The sequence below is a fragment of the Nyctereutes procyonoides genome, unplaced genomic scaffold (assembly GCF_905146905.1).
Source record: "Nyctereutes procyonoides isolate TBG_1078 unplaced genomic scaffold, NYPRO_anot_genome, whole genome shotgun sequence".
Classification (NCBI taxonomy): domain Eukaryota; kingdom Metazoa; phylum Chordata; class Mammalia; order Carnivora; family Canidae; genus Nyctereutes; species Nyctereutes procyonoides.
Window position 1 is genome coordinate 10866053 of NW_026575044.1, and position 24111 is coordinate 10890163.

Below are 24111 nucleotides of genomic sequence, written 5' to 3' on the forward strand. Positions count from 1 at the left end.
TGTTGATTATGGTAGAACATGAAGATTTAGTTGCTTATCTCAAGCTCCTACAAAGAAATTCTAGAAACTGGAAAACAAATGACCTCCCTCCCCAGCACAGAAACCTTGGATAAGCCACAGATTGAGAGACAGGTTGGTGGATCTGAAAAGCTAATAAAATGTACTGGCATAAAAGAAAAACTAGCTGAATAACCTTCACTAGATAAAGCAAAATTCTGAGGCCAAAATATGAATTTAAAATAGGCACAATACATATTTGAAAGAGATTTTTAAAAAGAAAGGATGGAACAGGATGAGGTACCTAGGAAGAAATATAATTTGCAAGTGCTTCATGTGAAACTATAACTGCTGGAATAAAGAACTCAGCAGATTGCTCTAATGGAATGAGCAAACTGGATATAGCAGAAGAACAAGTTGGAGGGGAAGATGGCATGGATGATATAAGACATGAGAGAAATAGTTTCAGTATCTCTGTAATAGGATTGGAAGGGGAAAGAAAAAATAGAAGCACTTGAAGAAATAGTCACCTAACATTTCCCAGTAATTAAAGAGGAAAACCTCATATTGAAATACATCATTAGGTGGAATAATTTTTTTTAAACTCACACTTGGACACATTATAGTAAAATTTATGGAGATCATAGATCAAGAGAAAATCCTAAAATTTTTCAAAGAGTAAATCATCTTTAAAGAAAAATCAAATTGATATCAAACTTCTCAACAGCAACACTAAGTGCTGAAAACAATTAAGATAAATGTTCAAAATGTTGAAGAAAAAGAACTTTGAACCCTAAAATTTTAACCCAGCTGTAACATCACTTAATTATGAGAGTAAGTTAAAAAATATTTTCACGTATAAAGAACTTAGTAAGTTTATTTATTAAAAAAACTTTCTCTGAAAATACTCTTGTATACACTAACAATAAACCATCAGAAAGTGAAATTAAGATAACAATCTCATTTACAACTGCACCGAAAGGAATATAATACTTAGGAATAAATTTAATCAAGAAGATCTGTTCACTAAAAATGATAAGACATTGACAAAAGAAATTTAAGAAGACACATCAATGGAAATGTGTTCATAGATTGCAAGAATTAATATTATTAAAATGTCTATATTACAATATATAGCAATTTACAGATTCAATGCAGTCCCTATCAAAATTCCAACAGTATTTTTCACAAAATAGAAAAAAACAATGCTAAAATTTGTCCCCTCAAATAGTACAATCTTAAAAAGAAAAGGCTGGAGGCATCACACTTCCTAATTTCAAACTATATTACAAAGCAATAGTAACCAAAACAGTATAGTACTGGCATAAAAAAAAAAACATATATCAATGGAACAGAATAGAGAGCCAGAAATGAATATGCATGTCTGTTTACTGAACACACATATGATCAATTAATTTATGACAAAGGCATCAAAAATATACAATGGTGAAGGGAGTCTCTTCAATAAATGGTGCTGGAAAAACTGGATATCCTACATACAAAAGAATGAAACTAGACCACTCTCTCACACCATACACAAAAATTAACTCAAAACAGTAAAGACATGAACATAAAACCTAAAGCCATAAAACTCCTAGAAGAAAACAATGGATAATCTGCTAGTTTTAGGAATGTTTTTTTTTTTTTGGATTTGATATCAAAAGCAAAGACAATGAAACAAAAGCAAAAGTAAATAAGTGGAATTACATCAAAGTAAAAAATTAATGCAAAGCAAAGAAAACCATTAAAATGAAAAGGCAAGCAATGGAATGAGAGAAAATATTTGTAAATCATAATCTGGTAAGGGGTGAATATCCAAAATATAAAAGAACTCATACAACTCAATAGCCAAAAATACAAACAAACAAACAAAACGCTACATAATCCAATTAAAAGATGAGCAGAGGACCACAATAGACATTTTCCAAAGAAGACATACAAAAAAATGGCCAAAGGTACATAAAATGTTGTTCAGCATCACTAATTATCAGGGAAATGCAAATCAAAACCACAATGAGGGGGCAGCCCTGTTGGCGCAGGGGTTTAGCGCCGCCTGCAGCCCAGGGTGTGATCCTGGAGACCCGGGATCGAGTCCCACGTCGGGCTCCCTGCATGGAGCCTGCTTCTCTCTCTGCCCGTGTCTCTGCCTCTCTTTCGCTCTCTCTGAATAAATAAATAAATAAATAAATAAATAAATAAATAAATAAATAAATAAATAAATAAATAAATCTTTAAAAAAAAAAAAAAAACACAATGAGGTATCACCCCATACCTGTGAGAATGGCTGTCATCCAAAAGACAAAGATACCAAAAGTGTTGAGGATGTGGAGAAAAGGAAAACCGCGTGCACTGTTGATGGGAGTATACATTGGTTCAGCCACTGTGGACAGCAGTATGGAGGCTCCTCATACAATTCAAAGTAGAACTACCATCTGGTCCAGCAACTCCACTTCTAGGTATATACCTGAAGGAAACAGAATCACCATCTCAAAGAGATACATATACCCCCATGTTCAGTGCAGCAGCATTTACAGTAGTCGGAACATGGGAGTAACCCAAGTGTCCATTGACAGATGAAGGGATAAAGAAAATGTGTATACATACACACACATACACACACACACAGGAATATTATACAGCCATAAGAGGAAAATCTTGCAATTTGTGATAACACAAATGGACCTTGAGGGCATTATGTTAAGTGAAATTATGTTAAGAAAAATACTGTATGGTTTCACTTATATGTACAATATTAAAAATTTGAACTCACAGAAACGGAGAACATATTAGTTGCCAGAGGTAGGGTTGGGAGATGAGGGAAAAGGTATAGACTTCCCGGTACAAGATAGGTAAGTTCTAGGGACAAATGGAAGACATAGTAGCTATAGGAAACAACACTGTATTATATATTTGAAACTTACTAAGAGAATAGATCTGAAACATTCTCGCAAGAATAAAGATTACAACTATATGAACTCATGGACGTTAACTTCTTTGATAATCATTTTGCATTGTATACATCTATCAAGCCATCATGGTGTATACCTTAATATGTCAGTTATATCTTAATAAAAGTGGAAAAAAGAAAGTAAATCTTTTTGGAGGATGTTCTCCATCAAAAAGAGCTGCAAAGCCTCAAGTCCACTGTAAGAGATTTGGGAAATAGGGTGAAAGGTGTATCTCAGAGGATTTTATTGTGATCTAAAAGCAAGCACCCTCACTCTGCAAAAACCAAAGACAAAGGAAATATATATTCACAGTGGTCCAGAATTAATATAAATACAAGCACAGTAGAGGTAAGGGTAAGGATCATAGCACGGTAGTTACGGTGTGTTCCTAGCAGGGCCTCCTAAATTGCAATCCAGCTACTTCACAGACTAGCTGTATGAACTTGAGCAAGTTACTTACTTTTCCCTGCTTCCATTTCCTCATCAGAAATGAGTACAGGGATGCCTGAGTAGCTCAGTGGTTGAGCGTCTGCCTTCCATTCAGGTCATGATCCCAGGGTCCTGGCATCAAGTCCCACATCAGGCTCCCCATAGGGAGCCTGCTTCTCCCTCTGCCTATGTCCCTGCCTCTCTTTCTGTGTGTCTCTCATGAATAAATAAATAAAATCTTCAAAACAAGAAATGAGTACAATCTTAGTATCCATTTCACTGAATTCTTTGGAGTTTTAAAGAAGCTTAGTAGGGATACCTGGGTGGCTCAGTGGTTGAGCATCTGCCTTCGGCTCAGTGTGTGATCCTGGAGTCCCGAGATCAAGTCCTGCATCAGGCTCCCTGCATAGACCCTGCTTCTCCTCCCTCTGCCTGTGTCTCTGCCTTTTTCTCTGTGCCTCTTGTGAATAAATAAATAAAATCTTGAAAAATAAAGAAAGAAGCTTAATATTTGTAGACACCCTAGAACAGTACCTGACATAGTAGTATCATATAAATGTTTAAATAAATATTGATAACTTGATAAGGAAAGTAAGCCCAATTATAAATCTTAACAAGTTGAAAGGAATAAATAGAAGACTGGCATATAAAATGTGTAATTTTCATACCTGTAGAAGGAAATGCTATTCATTGAATGGAGGCAGGAAACAGAAAAGGAAGAATGGAAAACATGGTAACCTGGTGCTCTTAACTGCAATAGTCTCAGATCCTAATGGCTTAAAAATGTTTTTAAGTCTCACAATTTTGTGGGTATGAATTTGAGAAGGGCTCAAGGGGGAGGCTCTCACCGAGGGTCTGCCATGTGGGTATGATCAGCCATCAGCTGAGACTGCAAATGTGTGGAGGTTCAGCTGTGCTGCATGTCCAGGATGGCTTGCTTCCGTGACAGGCAGCTGATAGGGTCTGTCCAGATGATAGCCTCAATCTTCTTACATGGCAGCTGACTCCCCAGAGTGAGCCTAACACAAGAGCCAGTGAGAAGTTGTGTGGCTGAAAGCAAAGGTGTATAGAAGGGAAGAAAATAAAAGAGAGATCACAGATACATACTGTAATACGGAGGTTAAGGTGTAAAATACCAAAGGGCACGAAAGAGGACATTGTATTCTAACAAAGGGAATAACAGATATACAGAAGATAATGATCATGAATGTATATGATTCTCACATTTATGCCCTAACCTGTATAAAGCAAGAGCTAAGAACTCAGGAGAACTAGGTTAGAGACAGATTGGAGATTTTAACTCAGACAAACAATATAGTAGAGAAAATGCAGAGCAGAGGATGGAGGGTAAATCTCTGCATGTGCCAAGAGCTTTTATAAACAAGGGGATGGACACGCAATAGTTAACTGGACAAAAGCTAGAAACAGGCTGATGAAAAATAAATTAAAATGAGAGTGAAAAGATGATCAGACTTAGGAGTAGTTGGAGAAAAGCAGATTACAGTAATAATGAGCTACCTCTTTACATTTGTGGTGTACATGTCTTTGTTATCAGGAGGATACTGTGAAACATTATGGTGGAAATATGAATTATTACCACCTTTTTAATTGCAATCTAAAAACATTTTAATGAAAAATAGATGTCATTGAGTCTAGAATCCAGTGAGTAGAGGGTAGAGGATTCTGGGAACTTGGTTGCAGTGGTGGCATGGGTTTTTTTTTTTTTTTAATTTTTTTTTTTTATTTACGATAGTCATACAGAGAGAGAGAGAGAGAGGTAGAGACACAGGCAGAGGGAGAAGCAGGCTCCATGCACCGGGAGCCCGACGTGGGATTCGATCCGGGGTCTCCAGAATCGCGCCCTGGGCCAAAGGCAGGCGCCAAACCGCTGCGCCACCCAGGGATCCCGTGGCATGGTTTTTTAATCTTAGAGAATCTCTCCATAAAAGTAGACCAACTGGATAGGCATCAAAACTTAAAAAAAAAAAAAAAAAAAGCCTGACAGATGACACTTGAACAATAGATGTGATTTTCCCACGAACTCCAAAATATAAACTGATAGGGAGGAAAAACAGTCATCTGTAAGACTCCCCATGGTATTAAACACTATTCTAGAGAAAATGGAGGTGAAGCAGAGAGATTCGTGATAATCCCAGAGCCAGAAAACCACCAGAACACAAGCACTGCTGGGCATCTCAAGAACATTAGAAACCAAGAGAATTTTGCAAGCTCCATCCTGCAGGTGAGGATCAGGGAGGCAAGACAGTGGACGATGTGACAGTGCTGCAGTTGTAAATTCTCAAAACCAGATGGTCAGAATACTCTTCCAGATCACAGCCCCATCCTAAGGAGGTCAGTAGGAAATGGGTTCAGAATTGAGCAAGGCAGGAAAGGAAAGAGAAAGTCCAGATGATTAAGAAGAGGGAAGGAGGAGCTTGGAAAGAATGAGGTCATTTAAAAAAATCATCTTAATGAAAATGATAAAAAACAGAGTCAAAGGCATAGAGCTGGAAAGATTACCCTGGCCCATCTCTCCCTCATAGAGGTATAGGAAAAGTCATTTCACTTAAAAATGTGGGAAATGGGGATATCTAGGTGGCTCAGTGATTGAGCATCTGCCTTTGGCTCAGGACGTGATCCCAGGGTCCTGGATAGAGGCCCACATCAGGCTCCCTGCAGGGAACCTGTTTCTCCCTCTGCCTATGTCTCTGCCTCTCTCTGTGTCTCTCATGAATATTTTTTTTTAAACTGAGGGAAGTGGCCACAGTCAAATCTCACATACACAAAAAAGAGAAGTGTCAGCTTTAAAAATGAAAGTATGCCAGAAAACATTTCTGCGAAACCAACAATCAGTATTTCAGAAGAAATTAAGGAAACAGTAGAAGCTATGAAAAAACAAAAATTTAAAATAGCAAACCTTAGAAATGAGAGTGTTGAAGAAAGCAAGATTTGAAGAAAGGTGACAGAATCTAGGGAAAGAATTAGAAATTAAGGTGAAAAAAAAATTAAGGTGAAATAAGACTGAAGGAATACAGACTGGCACATAAGGAATTTGGGAGTAAATAAATTCAATAAATCACTTATGAAAATAGAATATAGTTTTTTTTCTTTTAATCAAGAAATGAGGAGGAGGGTGGCCCCAGTGGCTCAGCGGTTTAGTGCCGCATTCGGCCCAGGGTGGGATCTGGAGACCCAGGATCAAGTCCATGTCGGGCTCCCTGCATGGACCCTGCTTCTCCCTCTGCCTGTGTCTCTGTCTCTCTCTCTCTCTCTCTCTCTCATGAATAAATAAATTTAAAAGAAAAAAGAAAGAAATGAGGAGGGGCTCCTGGGTGGCTTAGTTGGTTAAGCTTCTAACTCTTGGTTTCAGCTCAGGTCATGATCTCGAGGTTATGGGATTGAGCCCATGTCAGGCTCCATGCTCAGCAGTCAGCTTAAGGATTCTCTCTCTCTCCCTTCCTCTTCTCCTTCCATGACTCGAGCATGTTTTCTCTACCCCTCCTTCCACACTGAAATGAATAAATAAAATTTTTTAAACAGAAATGAGGAAAGAGGTAAAAAGGATTTTAGAAAAGTGTTGGAAAAGAATAACATAGAAGGGCCAATGTTTATATAATAGGAGTCTGTGATAGAGAACACCAAGGTAACAGAAAATTCCAAAATCTGTGTTCAGGAAAATTTTCTAAAATAGAGCAGACCTGAGGGGCATCTGGGTGGCTCAGTTGGTTGGTTAAGCATGTCTGCCTTTGGCTTGGGTCATAATCCTGGGGTTCTGGGGTCAAGCCCCACATCAGGCTTCCTGCTCAGCCAGGAGTCTGCTTCTCCCTCTCCTGCTCCCCCTGCTTATGTGTGTCCTCTCACTTGCTCACTCTCTCCATCAAATAAGTAAGTAAAATATTCTTTAAAATAAAATAAAGCAGACTTGAAACTCATACTATGGAGGCACCCAGAATAGCCAAGAAAATCAACTCAGACAAGAGAAAACACATTCTAGTAAACCCATGGCTTATAAAGAAAAAAACATTGGACAGAAGTGTAATAAGTAACTCAAGGAAGAAGAAAAGAATGAATTTTATGTCAGACTTTTCAATAGCAACACTATGCCAGAAAACAATTGGATGACATTTAAAATACCCAAGGAAAGTGTGAGTCCAAGGTTTTTTCCCTCCTTTGTGACTTTCTTTTTGACAACTTTATTGAGGTATAACTCGTATACAAAAAAAACTGCACATAGTTGTAACAATTTGATGAATTTAGAATGTCAAAGATTTTTAAGAGTTTTGGAGTTTTTAAGCATAATAAGGCATCATTCAAAAATAAAAGCCACGGAGAAGTATTAAGAATGCGCAAGAAGTCAAGGATTGTTGTTCCCATAAGCCCTTCTGGTGGAACACATGAAGGACAAGCTTCACATCATGCAGAAGGATAAGACACCTGATACCTTTGAGGAGTCTGAGTAGGAAAGGGAGTCTAGAATGAGTTGGGGAATTGGTTCAAAGTCCACATGAAGCACTGTTAGAGCATCTCTCAAAACCAGACAGTGTACCACCAACTTAGCAGTGCATTCACTTTGTGGAGTCACTGAAAGACCACAAACTGAAGGACATCAGTGGTTGGTGAGAGAAGAGGAAGTGTTGAACTAGGAGTCGTGAGATCTTGCAGAAGTCTGCAACCTAAAAGTGAGGTTCTGAACCCCTCTCTTCTGTGTAGCTCCCAAAATGTTGGCAGTTGGGTTTATTTCCTCCTCCTTCCCTCCAGCCTCCTGGGAGGATTTCAGTGGAGTCTCTGAAGAAATTCACCCAGAAAAGACTTACGGATAATGGCAGCTTAGAGTCCCAGTGAGACAACTTGGTCCTCATTGATGGTGCGTGGGCACCCGCACAAAATATAAACCAAAACACTTTCAACTCAGCTTTTTTACTGACTCACACTTAAATATGAACAAATTCCCAAGGATCAGGAGACATTTTAGGAAATCCTTTAACGAAAGAAAAAGATCCCAACAAACAGATTTCCTATTTTCATTGAAGGAAAAAGAGGCAATGCCAAAGCAAGAGGAAACTTTTAAAAAGGAATAACCAGAAAAATAGAGTCCTTTAAAAGTTAAAAATAAGACAGGCATTTAAAAATTCATTAAATGAGGGACTCCTGGGTGGCTCAGTCAGTTAAGCTCACGTTGTGATCTCAGGGTTGGAAGATGGAGCCCCATGTTGGGTACCACACTCCACCAGAAGTCTGCTGGAGATTCTCTGTCTCTGCTACTCCCCCTCCCTTCCCCGGCTTGCACACTCTCTCTCTCAAATAAATAAATCTTTAGGGAAAAAACATCACATTCAAATGATTAGGAATCGAAACGGCATCATACTTGTTAACAGCAAAATGGAAAGGACAATTGTAAGGTAAAACGATTTTGAGCTAGAATTTTTGATTCCCAGTCAAATATTTAATCAATTTAGGGGAAAATAATAAAATTTTCAGAAGATTTAGATTTTCTCAAAGTATTATCACCTATGTTCTGCTTCCTAAGTAAACTACTAAGAAATGATTTCCATCAAAGCAAGGGAGGAGGTGAAGAAAGAGAAAGGCAGAGGGTCCACAGGAGAGAATTGCACACAGGTCAGTTGGGAGAAGGACCCAAGCCCTGCAGCTGAACATTCAACAGAAAAGCAGAGAGGCTCCAGGAGAAACTTCTGGTCAATAACACGGGGCAGAGGAATACTGAAGCCTTCCTTCCTCACTGCTTGACCATGTGGTACATAGATTTGAGAGGATTTTGCGGTTGCTTTGGAGAGTCTGGGGTAAGTCATGAGAGGACCTAGAAAATTAAGTTTAAAAGAGGGAGGGCATCATTAGTTTCAGAAAAGTCAAAAAATGACACAAAGAAACATGTAACTATAGTATACTTCTCGACTCAGTTAAAAATCCAAGGTCATAATAACTTAAACATTAAATGTAAAATTTAACCCAAAACTGTGCTATACCAATATTAAGACCATGAAGGGAGTAGTTGGTGTGATAGTGCCAAATCCTCATCTTCCATGACAGGAAATCAGTATAATGCCTCAAATCAAGAAATAGCAGAATAGACTTGCTTCACCCTCCTCCAAAATTACAGAGATACATACAGAAGGAGGCAAACAGCTGGAAGAGTTAAATGAAATTGCCTCTAGGAAGGATGACTTGGGGTGGAAGGGTACTTCAGTTTTTATTCTAAGCATTGTGATGCTATTTTACTATTTAAACTGTGTATGTGTATTAGTTTTAAAATTTAGATTTAAAATGTAGATTTAGGGGATCCCTGGGTGGCTCAGCGGTTGGCGCCTGCCTTTGGCCCAGGGCGCGATCCTGGAGTCCCGGGATCTAGTCCCACATCAGGCTCCGGGCATGGAGCCTGCTTCTCCCTCCTCCTGTGTCTCTGTCTCTCTCTCTCTCTCTCTCTATGTCTATCATAAATAAATAAATCTTTAAAAAATAAATAAATAAAATGTAGATTTAAAAAATTAAAAACATGGGTAGGAGAAAATGGAGAAATTCTTTGTAACTAGGCAATGAAGGTCAGATCTCAAATCATAAACATAAGGTGAAAATAGAGCTACCCTACGACCCAGCAATTGCACTACTGGGTATTTACCCCAAAGATACAGATGCAGTGAAAAACCGAGACACCTGCACCCCAATGTTCATAGCAGCAATGTTCACAGTAGCCAAACTGTGGAAGGAGCCTCGGTGTCCATCAAAAGATGAATGGCTAAAGAAGATGTGGTCTATATATACAATGGAGTATTCCTCAGCCATTAGAAATGACGAATACCCACCATTTGCTTCAACATGGATGGAACTGGAGGGTATTATGCTGAGTGAAGTAAGTCAATCGGAGAAGGACACATATTATATGGTTTCATTCATTCAGGGAATATAAAAAATAGTGAAAGGGATTAAAGGGGAAAGGAGAGAAAATGAGTGGGAAATATCAGTGAGGGTGACAGAGCATGAGAGACTCCTAACTCTGGGAAATGAACAAGGGGTAGTAGAAGGGGAGGTGGGCAGGGGTTTGGGGTGACTGAGTGACGGGCACTTGGCAAGATGAGCACTGGGTGTTATACTATATGTTGGCAAATTGAACTCCAGTAAAATTTATATATAATATATATATAAAAGTAAGTAACTGTGTTCTGAATGCTTATACCATGCCAGCACTGTTCAAAAGGCTTTGTTTATATTCACATATTTACTTAAACAACCTATGAAGTAGATACTGTTATCGATCCTGTTTTACAGAATGAGGAAAGTAAGACACCGAGAACTTAAGTAAGTTGTCCCTAGGCTCATACAGTTGAGTGGAAGAATAGCTATTATAATTCATTTATTATTAAAACCTTCTAAGAGAGAAGAGGCATGTTCTGGAGAGCTACAGTCTAGTGACTTAGAACCAGATAGAACAGATAAGCCTTGGAGAACTTTACTGGGTTTGCAGTAAGAAGTCTCAGGCTGCCATCTGTCTCTAGGATGGTACATCTGTATGTTTGTCTACTGAAGGGGGAGTACCACCTGCTTTCACGGAAGGAAACAGATTCATTAAGTATACTCTTTATTCTTAGTCCCAGAGAATGAAGTACTTATAGCAGGGTACTTATAACCAGAATTTTCAGTTACTCTTTGTTCTTCCTAAGAAGGTATAAAAGCATATTAAATTTTTGTATTTGTGAAAGTATAAATATGTAATGTTTCATTTAACTTTTTGTTGAAGAATCATTTGAAGAATTTGTAAAAATCCTGAATCAAAATCTGTGAGCAAAAATAAAAACCTACAATTCATAACTTTTCAAATGGCATTCAAGAGCAGTTAACCTATCATGTAACTTCCTATGTTATTTTTAGCATAACCTAGTTCTGTATTGCCTAGTAAAAATATTTAAGAAGCATAAATTACAAAAAGATGTGAGGAATGAAAACAATTGATTCTACTTATATTTAGAAAACATCCTAGTACCTCATGTGAGGCCCAGAGATTCACATTGCAGAAATCCTTTAAATAATTGATGTTTTTGATCATCAGCGTCTTTTTCATCCATTTGTTTTGCAGCGCAAGACTCATCAGTTTTTTGTCAAATCTTTCACAACACCTACCAGATGCCACCAGTGCACCTCTCTGATGGTTGGTTTGATAAGACAAGGCTGTTCCTGTGAGGGTAAGAACAAAATGACAGGAGAGTGTGACGTTAGGGTCCTAGCATGGGCTACCTCAACTGTGATCACGTAACCGTATTCTCCTTAAAACACATCTAAATATCTGCTGGCTTTCCTTTTTCCTATAACAGGGGTACAGATAATAAACCAAACACTGTGCTAAATGTTGAACATGGGAGAATATAGACGGCCCCTAGAAACAAGGGAGAACTTTATCAGTCTTTATTTCATTCTTTGGGTGAATTCGTGGTTCCGGCAAAGCATTAAACTGAGTGACAGAAGACATAAAAGTTATCCTTGAATGTGTTTGTTTAATTTTCACCTTGCTTAATTTCTCTAATAAGAGAAATCGTTCTTCAAAAGTAGCCAGTTTGGTATCTTTTCGGAAATATTAAGTGTCTGCCACTTTGCCTCTAAAGATACGTTATTCCCAGTATTCATAGCAGTGGGTTTTCCCTACCACTCATTGACTCTTTGATTCATCCATTGCGTGTTCCTGGAATGCCTGCCCCGTCCTTCCAGACCCTAGGATGTAGTCATGGAGAGAGAAAGACTAGGAGCCTGCCCTCGTGGAGCTCACATTCTGAGAGATGAAAGACCAGGGCTCATTTGAACAGAAAACAAAGTATACTTGTCTGGGCACCACTCTATTTTCCCTGAGACTTCTGAAATGAATATGGTGTAAATTATAATGGGATACATTATTTGTGAATAGCTTAGGAATATACTTTTTTTAATCAAATGAAATTTATCACTGTAACAATGCTTTATATATCATTTACTGTTATGTCTTATGAAAAAGATAGAATATTGAGGATCCCTGGGTGTCTTAGTGGTTTGGCGCCTGCCTTCGGCCTAGGGCGTAATCCTGGAGTCCCAGGATCGAGTCTCACGTCGGGCTCCCTGCATGGAGCCTGCCTCTCCCTTTGCCTGCGTCTCTGCCTCTCTCTCAGTGTGTCTCTCATGAATAAGTAAATAAAATCTTTTAAAAAAATAATTTAAAAATATTAAAAAGATAAAATATTTGCTAATTCAAATTATGAATTTCCATTTCTTAGCCCTTAGGGTGGGAAGGGACCTGGAAGGGAAGGTCATGAGTCCACTCAGATGCAACTGTGACCCTTCTAGAATGCGCTCGTAGTTAGTCTATATTTGATCACTTTGAATTAAGGGGATGTTAATAGCATCTTAAGACAGTGCATGCTATGTCTGCTTAGTTCTCACAGTCAAAGCAGAAGATCCAGACTGCATCATCTCCAATAGTCTTATAGATACATGCATTTAGAGCCAAAGAAAATGGTTGGGTTGAAAAGTAGATTTTAGAGCTAATAATCATACAAAGTGATGAACAGGAATGGCGTTTTCCAGGAAACAGGCAGAGTGAAAAGAGAACCAAGTGTGAGGACAGAGCCTTAGGAAACCACTCAGAGGAGGTAAAAGGTAAAGACAGCAAAGTAATCTGTAAAAGGAATAATCTATGTTGTTGACCAGAAAGGTATGATGGAAGCCAAAGGAGAGAATTTGTACAGTTTTTTAAGCCTTGTCACATTTTGGATTTAGCCAATACTTAAAAGTGTCACTTTTAGGGACACCTAGATGGCTCTTGGTTTTGGCTTAGGTCATGATCTCAAGGTCCTGGGATTAAGCCCCGCATTGGGCTCCGCACTCAGTGGGGAGTCTGCTTCAGGATTCTCTCTCTCCTTCTCCCTCTGGTACTTCCCCAGCTCTCTCACTCTATCTAAAATAAATTAATCTTTTAAAAAATAAAATGCAAATAAAGATAAATGTCATTCTAAAATCTGTTTATCAGAAAGAATCCTGGATAGCTACTTGGTATTAATCCCTTATCCTTTCTGATGCATCAGAAACATTTATAATTACATGGTAGGATTTTTTGGATCTCCCCAGGCCCCTTTCTAGAGTCTCATGTCATGAAATTGTGCCTGTCTTTCCCACAGACCCTTAGTACTCTGCCCTATACACTGTGGGGACACATTAGACTCTGCCTAGGCTTTTATAAATGTTATGGTAATGCGGTTACAGCTTCCAAAAGACTCCTATCATTTTAATTTCTTCTTGGTTGATTGAAGTTAGATCCTGTAAAGGACAATTATTTTGTTGTTTCCGCTGCTGTTTGGAGGTGAGGTTTTGCCTATTAGTAAAACAAATTATAACTTGTTATAATTATAAGACATTCCACTTATAAGTGAATGAGATGTCTAACAGAAGTTTGGTGGTTTTGGAGGTCAGTACTAGTTCATCCTGCCCCTCTGATGGCTTCATGATTCCCATCAGTGATGTATATATACATTTTCCCATGTGCATGCACTCCTAGAACGGTATCCCTTCAGCTCCTCTCTTAATCTTTCCCAAATATTCTCTAGCACTGAGCCTTAGAGTAGGAATTGTCTAAATGGATTCTCTTAGTCTGCAGTCCCTTCCAACAAACTTGTTTGTTTTAAATATTTTAACTTTTAAAAAGATTTTATTTATTTATTTTAGAGAGAGAGCGAGTGGCGGGGGGGAGGGCAAACAGAGAATCTCAAGCAGACATAGCTTGAGCTCTAATCTCAAGCTGAGTGTGGAGCCCAGTGTGAGGCTCGATCCCATGACCCTGAGATCATGACCTGAGCTGAAATCAAGAGTTGGAGGTTTAACCAACTGAGCCACCCAGGTGCCTTTCAATATTTCAATTCACCCAAGTCTCGGTGAAACTTACATACTTATTTTTGTTTATCCTGTCTCTTAGAGTTTCAGGTTGATCGTGTGAGTACCAGGTAGAGGTATCATGGCACTATTGTTGGTAGGTAGGGCAGGCTCTGAGCCCGACTGCCTGGGTTTGGATTCCAGCAGTACCACTTTTGAGTCCTGTGACCAGGGCAAGTCATACGTAAATAGGAGTAACTGTACCTCCCTTATAGAAAAATTAAATGCATTCATTTAAGTTAACCATTATTATGACCTTAGTTATACCTGAAGAATCTATAATGATATTAACAACTCTTAAAGATTATTCTTAATTTGTACCTTTTTAATCATTGAACAATTTCATTTTCAAAAAGGATTGATAAAATTTTCCAGATATTGCAAAGATGTCGAGTAATTTCATGTCCATTAGTGAGCCTGGCAAGAGAAATTTTCAGGGCAGATACTAAGTTGTGGCAAGATGAAGAATTAGAACTCTAGAAACCACTTTTTGGAATTCCAAATTTAAAATCACTGTTGTAGTCACAAATTTAGATTTTTTTTCCTATGTATGTGCTCCTCTTGATTACTCCTGTTAACACAGAACAATAATATTACAATAATAAAAATCTTTACTGTTTCTCATTGAAATTCTTATTGATAAGCAAATGAATCAGCTCCCCAAATGACAAAACAATTATTTAAAACAAAACCACAGATAAGCCCCTTGTATGTAATGAGTGCTCAGTGAATTTTCTTTTTTGTAAAAGTGTATTTTTACTGAACATTGGTTTTTTTTTTTCCCCCTCTTCAAAAGTGTGCGGATTCTCATGTCATATAACTTGTGTAAACAAAGCTCCAACTGCTTGTCCAGTCCCTCCTGAGCAGACAAAAGGTCCTCTGGGGATAGATCCACAGAAAGGAATAGGAACAGCCTATGAAGGTCATGTCAGGGTAAGTATAATTAGGTTGGGTTTAGATTCATCTTTTGAGATTGATTAATGACTGAGGATAGAGTCTAGTCGCTTTACAAACATACTCCTTGTCAGAAAATTAGGCAAATAAAATTCATCTAATAATTTTATTTTATCCAGAGTGATTTGAAAACAAAAACCTGGCCTTTGCTTAGAAATAAATTCCAAAATGTCTTAAAATTTTCTGTACTATCTCTATCTTGTAACAAACAGATGTTGAATCTCCAAAAATGAGTCTTTGCCCCTGGTCTTCCTGGAGATGTAGCATAGGCTTACAAAGCCTGAGAATATTATCAGGGTGTTTCTTACTGGTAATCTTGAATAGTATTCAAAGTATAAGCTGCATTTCCTTATACTCTCAAATTTGACTTTTATGCTACTTAGAAAGAAATCCATGGGGTCCCTAGCTGGCTCACTTGGTAGAGCATGCAACTCTTAATCTCAGGCTTGTGAGTTCAAGCCCCACATTGGGTATGAAGCCTACTTAAAATAAAATTTAAAAAAAATCTGTGAATGTTATTTTAATGAATTACTAGTGAAAGTTAAAATGGTACCATTTAAAAGTTTTTTCAGAATAAAAAGTCATACGTATTTGAAGAAATTATTCTTACCGTTGACTTTTCATGTTTTCAATGGTCTGTGTTTCTGTCTGCACTTTACCAACCAGAGCTGCAGACCTAGAGCATGTGTGCAGTGTCTTGAGGTTTCTGTTGTGCAGTTCCGTAGGTAATTAAGGGGGCTGCACTTGACATTTTAGTGTGAGTTGTTTCTATCTGTCTGTTTGCCGAAGATTCCGAAACCAGCTGGAGTAAAGAAAGGATGGCAGAGAGCCCTGGCTGTGGTTTGTGACTTTAAACTCTTCCTGTATGATGTCGCTGAAGGAAAAGCATCTCAGCCCAGCGTTGTGGTCAGTCAGGTGATTGACATGAGGTGAGCTTTTGAAAGCGTCGGATTTTTCACCTAATTATATTGCCATATTTTTATTTGAATCTAATTTCATGTTAATAATCTAATTGGCTAATATTGCCAGAGTAACGTAATTAAGACCAGGAAGCAAGGTGTAGTTCTAGGACAGGTTGGTGTGTGTAGAGGGATGGGGCTTGGGGTCAGGGAAAAGAAACTAAAGTTTGAATCCAAAAGACCAGCGTAAAGCTGGCTGGGGTAATGAAGGCCTAATGTGTGACAGTTCAATCATTGCCTCAAGGTGTGGAATGGAATTCCAGTGTGAGGAAAGGGAGCAGAAATCTCAAAATCAGGTAGGCTCTTGGAACATATAATGAGTAGGCAAACATTTGAATGAGTACACCTCTTGCTTTTCAGGCTATTCCCCTACCCCCATGGAGTGCTCTTCCTTAGCTTTCTTATTAACTCTTGCACTCCCCTGGGGTGACATGAACCCCCAGAGCTTCAGCTCTCAGCTCTGTGCTGATGAGTCCCACATGGGCCTCCATCCAGCTTTCTCCAGAAATGGCACACAGTGGCATTTCATACCACCAGCTCCTCAGGCACATCCTCTTCCCCACAGATACAGAATACAAGGAGATAGGTGTGAGAATTATTAGCAAAGAAAGTCCAACAGAGTGCTCGGGGGCTCACTACAGAAATGCAGGGAGAATTAAAGCTAAGACTAAGGTATCAAGTCCTCAAGATGAGGAGAGTGATGGCACTAGGAACCAAAGCAAGGGTGTCACAAGGAGTAAATTCTTGTGGAGGAATTCTGTTTCAGGTGTTGAAAGAATAGTGAAATGTCAGATAAGCTATGTTGTGGGTATGTGAGATGTATTGCGAGAGGCAAGAGGGTCCCTTGTTAGGGAGGGTTCAGATCCCTCTTCGCATGTACAGATACTGGCCTTGCAATGGGAAGCAGCAGTCTTTTCTAGCTCAATGTATGATCACCACTGCTGAGTTACTCCTGATAAATTACTTCGAGCACTATCACTTACAATGGTGGAAAATCAAAATTTTTAAAATTCGATTTGGATGTTTAGTGCAATTAAATTTTAAGGATTGCTCCATGTGTGTTACTTGGATACACACGCAAAACACGACACACATATACCTACATATGCCAACTTTTAATGTTTCACTTTTCTCAGGGATGAAGAATTTTCTGTGAGTTCAGTGTTGGCTTCTGATGTTATTCATGCAAGTCGAAAAGATATACCCTGTATATTCAGAGTAAGTTGTGTGCTATAATTTGATCACTAGATTATGTGTTCTTAGGGATTATATATTTTGTCTCTCCATATAGATCATAAACTTACTAGGAATAGTACCAAGTCCTATATTCCTGAATGTGTTTTGTGTTATCCAGTACTTGAATGTATAGACAATTAGCACTAAGTAAATATTTCATTAGTAAAAGACCTGTAGAAAGCATAAATATTTGGCCTCTAAACTAGTTTTCATCTTGGGTGATACTTTTGACTACAATTTCCAAATAAATATACCATGTAGAAAACTGAGTAAGTGTAAAGTTTCTCTCCTTTCTGGAAGAAAAAAAAAAAAAAAGGAGAGATTTCTTTTAAAAATCTCTTTTAAGGGACACCTGGGTGCCTCAGCGGTTGAGCATCTGCTTTCGGCTCAGGGTGTGATCAAGTCCTGCATCGGACTTTCTGTGGGGAGCCTGCTTCTACCTCAGCCTGTGTCTCTGCCTCTCTCTCTCCATGTCTCTAATGAATGAATAAATAAAATCTTTTTAAAAACAATAAAATAATCAATAAAAATAAATATATAAATAAAATCTCATTTAAAAAAATTAATGTTTTGGGGCAACTTGGGTGGTTGAGTGGGATAAGCGTCTGCCTTCAGCTCTGGTAGTGATCCCAAGGTCCTGGGATTGAGCCCCCCCATCGGGCTCCCCAGAAGGATCTCCCTCTGCCCCTCCCCACTTCTCTCTCTCACATGCTTTCACACACTCTCAAATAAATAAAATATTTTTTAAAAATTAATATTATTTCTATTGCTTTGTAATAATGACTCCACAACTTAGTGGCTTAAACCAGTAATGATTTAGTTTTTGCCACTGTGGGGCAGCTATCCACTTTGAGTAAGGTCGACTAGGATCACTCCTGTGGCTACATTGAGCTGACTTGGGGCTAGAATATCCCAATATGACTTTGTTTACATATCTGTGGCTTTGTTGTTGCCTGTTTGCTTGGCAATCTCCATTCTCTCTGTGAACTTGTCCATGTGGTCTCTCATTCAACCATCTGGTTGAGCTCTACGGGGCTGGCCTCCAAGAGAACAAAAGAAACTGCCAGACTTTTCTTTTAAGGACCAGGCCAAAACGGGCATTATTCTTGTACTTTCTGTTGGTCAGAGCTGTCATGAGGCCAACCTGGATTTTTAAGGGGAGGGGAAATAGACTCCAGAGCTTGACGAGAAGAATCTAATTCCAGAGGAAGAATTGTTGATTAGCCATCTCTGGAGGCTGTCTACCCTCCCACAGGGTGATCTTGGATTGGTGAATTAAGACAATAAAGGTTTAAAACACAAAGCAAAACAAAACAAAAAAGACCACTGCCCTAGTGTTATACCTGTATACTGAGTGCCTGCTATGAATCTTGTATTCAAGGAAGGTCACCAAGAGAGCCTAAGAGGCCCTCTTGCCTGGAGTTGATTCATATAGTGGGATTCTTTTTTTTTTTTTAAGATTTTATTTATTCATGAGAGACACAGAGAGTGAGGCAGAGACATAGGCAGAGAGAGAAGCAGGCTCCCAGTGGGGAGCCTGATGTGGGACCTCAATCCCAGGACTCTGGGATCACGACCTGAGCCAAAGACAAACCACTGAGCCACCAAGTGCCCCACATAATAGGACTCTATGGTCACTGCTGCTGAAATCACTTTTAAGAAGGCATCCATGTGTATAAAATTTAAGTCTGTTCTGATTTTAAGTGCTGTTTGTGTAGTGATAAATCTTCATGTAAATACTAACTCAAGTGAGCTGATCTTCTCTAAGATAATGAGTTATGTTATGAAGTAACATAGAATGTTATGTCTAAGCATTTCTGACTTTTTAAAACAAGTTGAAAATCAGTTGGATGTAGTACTTGTGAGCATAAACCTGGATCCCAGTCTGGTGGGACATCCTTAGAGACTGTAACTCTGTGCCACAGTATTTTCACATGTAAAATCAGGATATAATAGCAACATCTGTCTCATACTTGTAAAGTCTCCAATCACAGCTCAGCGATTGCTCAGTATAAGTATCAGCTGCTGTTGATGTATGAGTGTGGGTAATGAGTTCCTTAGTGATGGCAGCCTGGCACTTTATAGCAAAGAAAATAAAAAATGGTTACTAACGTTTAAAATGGTAGATAGATAGATAGATAGATAGATAGATAGATAGATAGATAGATAGATGATAGATAAGATAGATAGATAGAGGTATCTGTTACCTTTGTTTTGACATGAATTCTAATGCAATGACTAGTAATTCTCCTGAAGAAAGCTGACCTCTGGTAAGGGTGTCATCTAATGAGTGTCATCTTATTGGCCAAAACCTGGCCAGTCAGCATCAACTTGAAGCCGGCATGATTTGTTTCCTAACAGAAGCTGATTAACTCTCCTAGGTCACAGCTTCCCAGCTCTCAGCATCTGACAGCAGGTGTTCGGTCCTAATGCTCGCAGAGAGTGAGAGCGAGAGGAACAAGTGGGTGGGCGTGCTCAACGAGCTGCATAAGATTTTGAAGAAAAGCAAATTCAGAGACCGCTCCGTCTATGTTCCCAAGGAGGCTTATGACAGCACTCTGCCCCTCATTAAAACAACCCAGGCAGCTGCAATCATAGGTACGGATTTGCCCCGTTGACAGTGTTACCGTAGTTGTTGACTGACCTCCCCTGTGGGCAGGGCTGGCTTGCATCTATTTTCTGCTGTGTGACATAGAGCAAGTTGTTTAACTTTTTAGTGTGTGAGTTTCCTAGGTGAGATGCAGGTTCCGAATACCTCTCAGAAGTTATGGGGAGGTTTCAGGAAGGCAGAACACATGACACAGGACACCCTGCATATCAAATCCCCTAAAAAAAATGGCAGCTTCTGTGTCTGGAGGTTTAATTTTTTGTCTTGTTTTGTACACATCTGGCTGTTACTTTCTAGTAAATAATGAAAAGCTAATGAGTAGGGTTCAAATGCCTGCCACAATTTTTCCCTCCCAAAACAAGAAATAGAACTAGATCCAGGGTGCTAACAAACTAGATTTTTAATTTTTTTCACCCTTTATTGAATAAACATTTACTTCTTTCTGTAAGTATTGATATACTTTCTAATGATTGTTCCATTAAAAAAGACATGAGGTAACATTTACCACTGTAATCTGGAAGGAGATTTAATAGTACAAATTGTTATTATTTTTAAGTTACTTACTTCAGTTTTATGCACCAAATTTTTTTATTATCTGTTTTGTTCTATTAGTTTTACATAGTTTTACCTGTTAACAGTGTTCCGTATCCATGTCTTCCATAGATCACGAAAGGATAGCTCTGGGCAATGAAGAAGGGTTGTTTGTTGTGCACGTCACCAAAGATGGTAAGACAAAACTTAATTATTTTGGAGTAACTTTCAACTAGATACTGGTAGACAATTCTAAACTCTAGATTCTAAATCCTAAGAAGAGCAGGATTTGCTCTTATATATTCTATAATTGAAATTTTCCACACCAATTTGATGTGTTTATAAATCAAAAGATAACTTTTAAAATTCTTTAATCTTCCTGAGTTCTTAAACTTGCAAGTATGTGTTGTGTTTCTTTTTTTTTTTTTCTTAAGATTTTATTTATTTATTCATGAGAAACACAGGAGACAGAGAGGCAGAGAACACAGGCAGAGGGAGAAGCAGGCTTCATACAGGGAGCCTGACGTGGGACTCGATCCCAGGTCTCCAGGATCACGCTCTGGGCTGAAAGCGGCACTAAACTGCTGAGCCACTTGGGCTGCCCTGTGTTGTGTTTCTTTTGTCACTTGTTTAACAGCCCTGTTACACAAACTCAGGTTGCATACCTAAAAATGGATGTGAAAGATAATAGTTTGTGTTCATTGCTCTGTTAGCACCAGAAGACATGGCAGTCATTAAAATGTGTTCGTTGTTGGGGGTGTTTTCCCCCCACACTTAATATAACAGATTTTTTTCCCAGGGAGAAATTAAATATTAAGTGAAATAAAAAGGAACCAATTTTCAGATCAAGTGAGATGGTGGGAGAACAGTGCATTTAAACTGTATCCATTTGTTACTCATAGAGATACCTTCTGGGGCACCTGGGGGGGCTCAGTCAGTTAGGCATCAGACTCTTGATTTCTGTTCACGTTGTGAACTTAGGGTCCTGGAATCGAGCCCTGCAACAAGCTCCACACAGCATGGAGCCTGCTTGGGAGTCTCTCTTTCCTTTACCCCTCCCTACTGCTTGTGCTCATGCAACCTCTATCTCTCTCTGTCTCTAAAAAGAGAATGAATGAAATACCTTCAGTAAAATATGCCTTACTCAGTTTTTAAAATAGGAGTACCATGGTGAAGTTCCTGAGAATTTAGTGCCAGTAAGAAGGTTTTTCCTACAGATGTGGCATGCTTTATCACACAGGGACACTTTGTTTTGGTTGCTGGAAATTGTAGTGCTGAATTTAACACTTCACTATAAGTGTGTGCAGTTACAGTTACCTTATAATGGGCACAGTTATCTTCCTCTTTCTCCATGATTCAGATCCCATATTCTTCTGTGTGTATCTGTGTTTTGATTAGAAGTTGACGTATCATTTTGAGTTGAGCATAATTAGGATACAATTAATAAATAAAACATTCTGCATTTGATTTATTATCATTTCTTTGCATAGAAATTATTAGAGTTGGTGATAATAAGAAGATACATCAGATTGAACTCATTCCAAATGATCAGCTTGTTGCTGTGATCTCAGGACGAAATCGTCATGTACGACTTTTTCCTATATCAGCTTTGGACGGACGAGAGACTGATTTTTATAAGCTGGCAGAAACTAAAGGGTGTCAGACCATAACTTCGGGCAAAGTGTGCCATGGAGCTCTCACATGCCTGTGTGTGGCTATGAAAAGGCAGGTCCTCTGTTATGAACTATTTCAGAGCAAGACCCGTCACAGGAAATTTAAGGAAATTCAAGTCCCATATAACGTGCAATGGATGGCGATCTTCAGTGAACAGCTCTGCGTGGGATTCCAGTCGGGATTCCTAAGATACCCGTTGAATGGAGAGGGAAGCCCGTACAGTATGCTCCATTCAAATGACCACACACTGTCATTTATTGCCCACCAGCCAATGGATGCCATCTGCGCAGTTGAGATCTCCAGTAAAGAGTATCTGCTGTGTTTTAACAGCATTGGGATATACACTGACTGCCAGGGCCGGAGATCGAGACAACAGGAGTTGATGTGGCCGTCAAATCCCTCCTCTTGTTGTAAGAGCCTTCTACTTTCAGCTGTTTTACCTTTTTGTCTCTTTCCTTTTCCTTTGACCTCATCTCCTAAATACATTCACTATTAATAACAGCTTGTTTTTTTTAAGTCATCCTTAAGGTTTTGCCTAAGTATCAGTTATGTTGTTTAATTATGTAAAGTAACTATCCATAGTTAGGCCAGCAGGTCAACATTAAAGTAACTATCCGTAGTTAGACCTAGGCCAGCAGGTCAACATTAAAGTAACTATCTGTAGTTAGACCTAGGCCGGCAGGTCAACATTACCTCGTTTGTAGTTGAAGCTATTCTTTCTATAGAATAGTTTACTTAGGTAGATTTTTAACTCATGTTGTATTTTGAAGTAGCACTAAACAGTTGTCTTCATGGTTCCCCCCAAAACATAGGGCTTGTGAGCGTTAATAGCTCATGAGCCTTACTCTGGAGAAGTAGTTACTAAGTGAATTATTTAATCAATTATGTAAAGGTATAACACAGCATCTGTAAGAAGTGTTTCTCTGTTTTATAGTTTTATCTAAATAGATATTTGAGATTGCCTGTTGCACTCTTTCAAGAAATATTAAGACATTAATAAATTACTGGATACTCTTTCCATGCCATCCCACTGGACAAGATACAGCCAGCAGCACAGCAGGCAGTTTCACCCTGCTGGAGCATAGTATAAAGTAGGAAAGGTTCCTGACAAACTAGAAGTTGCAGTGGGTTAGAAGTGCTCTGTAGCAAAAGTACAGAGTTCTGGGGAGGACTGCAGGAGGAGGATCTGACCCTAAATGCTCTGTTTTTAGTGGAAGATACTTGAGCATGCTTGAATACTAAACTAGGGAACTAGGGAAAGGTTGACTATGTGGTAAACACAGGAAATAGAGTAAAATCTCCACGGAGGCCAGAGAGATTGGAATTCAGAACTCAGGGGGAAGGATTTGGAGTAGGAGGCATGAAATTGCTACTGCTCAAACCAGGTAGGAGGGATGATGGGCATGATACAGTCAAGGGTAAGGTTCAGCGAAAGAAATGTTAGGAGGGCTGTACATGCTAATTACAGATAAGTTAGAAAATCTGGATTAAAAAAAGAAAAATCCTTGTAAATCCTACCCACCCAGACCTAAATATTTTTAAAGTTTTGTTTCTTCTAAAATATGTATTTTTATCTGTGGTGTCCTATGTAGAATAAAGGTGTTTTGTAACCTGGTCAAATAATAATTCAAAGTATTATTTTTTGATGTGGAGTTAGAATATCTGGCTGACAAATATCGGCCAGTGATGTCCTTCATGACCTCCATTGAGGTCAGTTATCTAATCTCTCCTTGCTGTGTCACCGCCTCCCGCTGTTCATTCCTTCAGTAAGCAGGTTTGAGCATTCACCCCCCCCCCTTATGTTCCTGTGCCAGGTGCATGATCATACATTCGTAGATGCGACTGCAGGTGTCACCCAAGTCTGCTTTGTAAGTTGTTTCAC

General features: G+C 38.9%; 1 protein-coding gene across 10 annotated transcripts in view; it reads left to right on the plus strand.

Moving 5' to 3' along the window:
- CDC42BPA (CDC42 binding protein kinase alpha) overlaps positions 1-24111 on the plus strand; it is a 327675-nt gene that overhangs the window by 280412 nt on the left and 23152 nt on the right. For all 10 annotated transcript variants that reach the window (XM_055323638.1, XM_055323632.1, XM_055323630.1 and 7 more), the window contains 7 exons: positions 11458-11563; positions 15064-15200; positions 16011-16150; positions 17317-17398; positions 19798-20014; positions 20688-20750; positions 22046-22639. In XM_055323638.1, coding sequence (XP_055179613.1) covers positions 11458-11563; positions 15064-15200; positions 16011-16150; positions 17317-17398; positions 19798-20014; positions 20688-20750; positions 22046-22639 — 1339 coding nt within the window. The remainder of the gene's footprint in view (positions 1-11457; positions 11564-15063; positions 15201-16010; positions 16151-17316; positions 17399-19797; positions 20015-20687; positions 20751-22045; positions 22640-24111) is intronic.